This window comes from Pristiophorus japonicus, chromosome 7 (genome assembly GCF_044704955.1).
Source record: "Pristiophorus japonicus isolate sPriJap1 chromosome 7, sPriJap1.hap1, whole genome shotgun sequence".
Taxonomy (NCBI): domain Eukaryota; kingdom Metazoa; phylum Chordata; class Chondrichthyes; family Pristiophoridae; genus Pristiophorus; species Pristiophorus japonicus.
The window spans coordinates 172241168-172245675 of record NC_091983.1 but is presented as its reverse complement, the minus strand read 5'-3'; the positions used below and the strand labels follow the sequence as shown (position 1 = coordinate 172245675).

Genomic DNA, 4508 nt, shown 5'->3' with positions numbered 1-4508 from the left:
AGTGATTGGGGTGGGGGGGGGGCGGCGTGGAGTTGTGCATTGAACAGTGTGTGGGACTAGTGATGCAGTTGGTAGAAGATGGCTTTTGAAGATGCATTCACTGAGCTTGACCAGTGATCTGAGGCCATGCAGCTTCTTTGGGCACTGGAGCCAGGTGGTGCGGGCGACACTGCTAGTAGTGACGGCCTCAGTGATCATTCTTTGTGGGGAGCCTCCTGGCCTCTGTGGGTAGAGGAGCTCTCTTGCAGTGTTGATCCCCTGCACAAAGCTGGAGTGCTGCATGCGAGATCCTGAGTGTTCCTTCCCGAGGTTGCTGAGCCATTTGTGTTAGTGCTGAAGCACTTTTACCATTTTTTTTAAAGCTGTGGAAGACAATTCAGCTTTAAGAGCTAAAGGCTGCCATTTGAGATTCATTTTTAATATTTAAACGGTCTCTCATCAGTGTGAGCAAGCTGATGAATCTTCAGGTATCTGGAGTTTTAAAAGCTCTTCCCACAGTCAGGACAGTTAAACGGTCTCTCATCATTGTGAACAAGCTGGTGTTGCTTCAGCTCCCTGACACTTTTAAAGCTCTTCCCACAGTCAGAGCACTGAAATGGTTTCTAGTCAGTGTGAACTCGCTGGTGTGTCAGCAGTTCGATGGATAAACAAATCCCTTCCCACACATGGACCAAGTGAACGGCCTGTCGTTGGTGTGACTGCGCCGATGAACTTCCAATACAGGCAAGGAACTGGATCCCTTCCTGCCATCCCCACCTTGATCCGTGCAAGTGTCTCGCCAGGTCAGGCGATCGGCTACATCCGGGTCCACACACTGAACACGTGTGCGGTTTGTCGGTGCTGCGATCGCTGCTCTCACCTTCCATGTGCAAAGGCCGATGATATTCAAGATCTGATGAATGGAGTGTTTAAATGTCCTGACTGTGGGAAGAGCTTTAAAAGCTCCAGTGAGCTGAAGGGACACCAGCTTGTTCACACTGATGAGAGTCTGTTTAAATGTTCTGACTGTGGGAAGAGCTTTAAAAGCTCTGAGAAGCTGAAGGGACATCAGCGAGTACACACTAGGGAGAGGCCGTTCACCTGCTCCGTGTGTGGGAAGGGTTTCAGACAGTCAATCAACCTACTGACACACCAGCGAGTTCACACTGGGGAGAGGCCATTTAAATGTTCTGACTGTGGAAAGAGGTTTATAATGTCCGGGGACCTTAAGAAACAGCAGCATGCTCACAATGGGGAGTGACCGTTCACCTGCTCCATGTGTGGGAAGAGTGCGTGATTGGAGCGTGGGCAGATACAGCAGGAGCGGCAAGATCGGGGCGAAGGAGCAGCGAGAGACTGTGGAGGGATGTGATCGGGGCCCTGGGGAGGCATGAGTTCGGGGCCAGGGGGCCAGGGGCCCAGGGGCAGCACGGGCCAGCCCACACTGCGATATGTGTGCGCACTAGGTGTGTGCAGCAGAGCTGGTCTCCAGTTGTCTTGGGTAATCCTTGCCACTGGACCAAGACCTAGCTCTGTCAAGCTCGTGTGGCGGCTGTTGTGCAATGGCCACAACATGTTAAATAAATCCACACACAGGCATTTTCCATCCTTGAGGATGTAGTTTGAGTTCTTCATTCGAAACACCTGTACTCATCCTTTTTTTTTGGCATGGAAACAAGTCATCCTCATTTTGAGGGACTGCCTATGATGATGATGATTTTTAATATTTATGTGTTTTTTTATAAAGGCAGTGAGGGCAGAAAAATGAATTTTTTCAAGTGATTTTAATTTTTATTAGTTTTGAATGCCCCTTTAATTCATAGTGCCTTTAATTGCCCATCATGCCTTGTGAACTTCATTGTCTCACTCCCAGAGGCTGTAAGAAGCAGCAACGTCGACTGTGGATGGGAACTTCGGGTCGGAGACCTCGATTAACACCATAGGAGGGCATTGCACAGTATGTTAGCGCTGCGCTCTATATCGCCAACCCACAGAGCTAATTTTTCAACAGTAACGCTTGGCCATTTTCAGTGACCGTTCACTCAAGTTGCCAGTGACATCAGCAATTCTGTAGGTGCACACAAAATGTTCCCCATTGAGCACAAAAATCAAGGCTGCCACTCCAGTGCATATTAAGGGAGTTGGAGAAGCCATCTGTCGGATGAGACGTTAAACCGAGGCCCTGTCTGCCCACTCTGGTGGATGTAAAGGATCCCATGGCACTATTTTGAAGAAGAGCAGATTATCTGGTTATTATCACATTACTGTGAGGCCTTGCTGTATGGAAATTGTCTTCCGCATTTCCTACATTAACATTTTAGGACATCCTAAAGGTGAAATTGTGAAAGATGCTATATAAATGCAAGTTCTTTCTTTCTTTCTATTGTCCATTGTCACCTAGCCTTGAAAACTAGAATGTGTTAGTGGGGAGTGCAAGTTTGATTTTCTCATCCTGTTGGCACCCAATCAGAGGAAAGGCATCTCCAGCTGTTGATGTGTAACTCGTAGCAACTGATGCAGAACAGCACTGGAAGAAGCCGGCGGTCGTGCTGGAGGCCTGGCCTCTGGGCTGCAGAAGGCATGTAATTCGGGGAGACCACAGAGCACCAGGGGGTTGGACAAATAATCAATCTTTCTTTATCAGAGCCCTTTGTTTATGTATTTATGCTTGGGGGTCAACAGACACCAGGGGGCGCCACTGTCAGAGGTCATCGGGCTGTACATGCATGTGCATGGTCACTGGTATATAAGCGTGGGTACCATGCCACCTGGGTTAGTTTGGGCGCAAATAACGTTAGATCAGGTTTACACCTGAGGCAGTTTACAGTAACAAGTCTTTTGAGTCATTACATTCATTACATTTGGCGACGAGGTAACTTAAAGAACCTTCGCATGTACAATGAGCACTATTGGAATTCTGGAGAGATTCACGGATGGTGAGGATTGGGTGGATTTTATCGAACACCTGGATCAGTATTTTGTGGCCAATAAAATGGAGGGAGAGGCTGAAGCAGTTCCTCACCGTTTGTGGTCCAAAACTTTATAGCCTCATGAAGAATCTTCTCTCGCCTTTACGTCCAATGGATAAAGAATAAGGGGATTGGCGTGCTTTGGTGCGTGACCATCTTAAGCCAATAGAGGGGATCATCATCCCACACTATCACTTCTACATGCATGTTCGTGCTGAGGGCCAGGATGTGTCGGGATTCGTTGCCGACCTGCGACATCTTGCTGAGCCGTGTAAGTTCGGGAACGTGTTGGAAGACATGCTGTGAGATTTCTTCGTGATAGGCATCAACCATGATGTGATTCTTCTGAAGTTATTGGCCGAAGAGAAGCTGGATTTGAGCAAGGCCATCACGACTGCCCAGGCATGCATGACGACTGATGATAATTTGAGGCCGATATCATCGAGGAGTCGGAGCTCCACGGCAAGTACTATAAACAAGATTGTGTCGTCGTCTGGCAGAGCTGCTTATGGCAGGGCCTACTCGACTGCTTATGTGAAACCTGTAGCTGCTCAAAGTCCGCCAACTGGTACGAATCCTATTTCACCCTGTTGGCGTTGTGGGGGCAATCATCGGCCTCATCAGTGTCGGTTTAAACAGTGTTCCTGTAATGGCTGTTCGAAAGTGGGGCATCTGCAGAGAATGTGCCCACAACTGAGCAAGCGTGCTGCCGCTCCTCACATTGCTGATGATGACCAGTCCAGTGCAGCCCGGATACACAACCCGAGGAGGAAGTGTATGGTCTGTATTCATTCTTGGGAAAGAGCCAGCCGATAATCGTTAATGTGACGCCGAATGGCATGCCTGTATCAATGGAGCTGGACACAGGTGTGAGTCAGTCGATAATGAGCCAAAGGACATACGACAAGCTGTTGGACACTGAGGCTGTGAAACCTAAGCCAGTCAATGCCAAGTTGCGTACTTATACTAAGGAACTCATACCGGTGATTGGCAGTGCAGTAGTCAAGGTGTCATATGAAGGTGTGGTTCATGATCTACCATTAAGGATCGCCCCAGGTAATGGTCCAATGCTGTTCGGCAGGAATTGACTCGAGAAAATTAAGTGGAATTGGAATGATATCAAAGCATTGTCATCGGTGCTCAAGTGTTGAAGAAGTTCCCTTCTTTGTTTGAACCGGGCATTGGCAATTTTACTGGAGCCAAGGTGCAGATTCACCTGGATTCTGATGCAAGGCCTGTTTATCATAAAGCTCGGTCAGTTCCCTACATGATGAGGGAGAAGATTGAAATTGAGCTTGACAGACTCCAACAGGAAGGGGTCATATCACCAGTCGAGTTTAACGAGTAGGCCATTCCTATTGTTCCTGTGTTAAAGTGTGATGACACTGTCAGTATTTGTGGAGTCTACAAGTTTACGATTAACCGATCTTCGAACGATTTTTGAAACAGGATCAGTACCCGTTACCGAAGGTTGATGATCTGTTCACCATGCTAGCTGGTGGAAAGTCATTCACTAAACTGGATTGGACATCGGCCTATATAACACAGGAGCTTGTCGAC

At 48.0% G+C, this 4508-nt stretch overlaps 1 protein-coding gene across 1 annotated transcript; it reads left to right on the top strand.

Annotated features, from left to right (window-relative positions):
- Nucleotides 1–706: 706 nt before the first annotated feature.
- LOC139266653 (zinc finger protein 664-like) lies at nt 707–1240 on the top strand. The gene has a single exon (XM_070884239.1). It carries the CDS (start codon nt 707–709, stop codon nt 1238–1240), a length of 534 nt encoding a protein of 177 aa, XP_070740340.1.
- The last annotated feature ends 3268 nt before the right edge of the window (nt 1241–4508 follow it).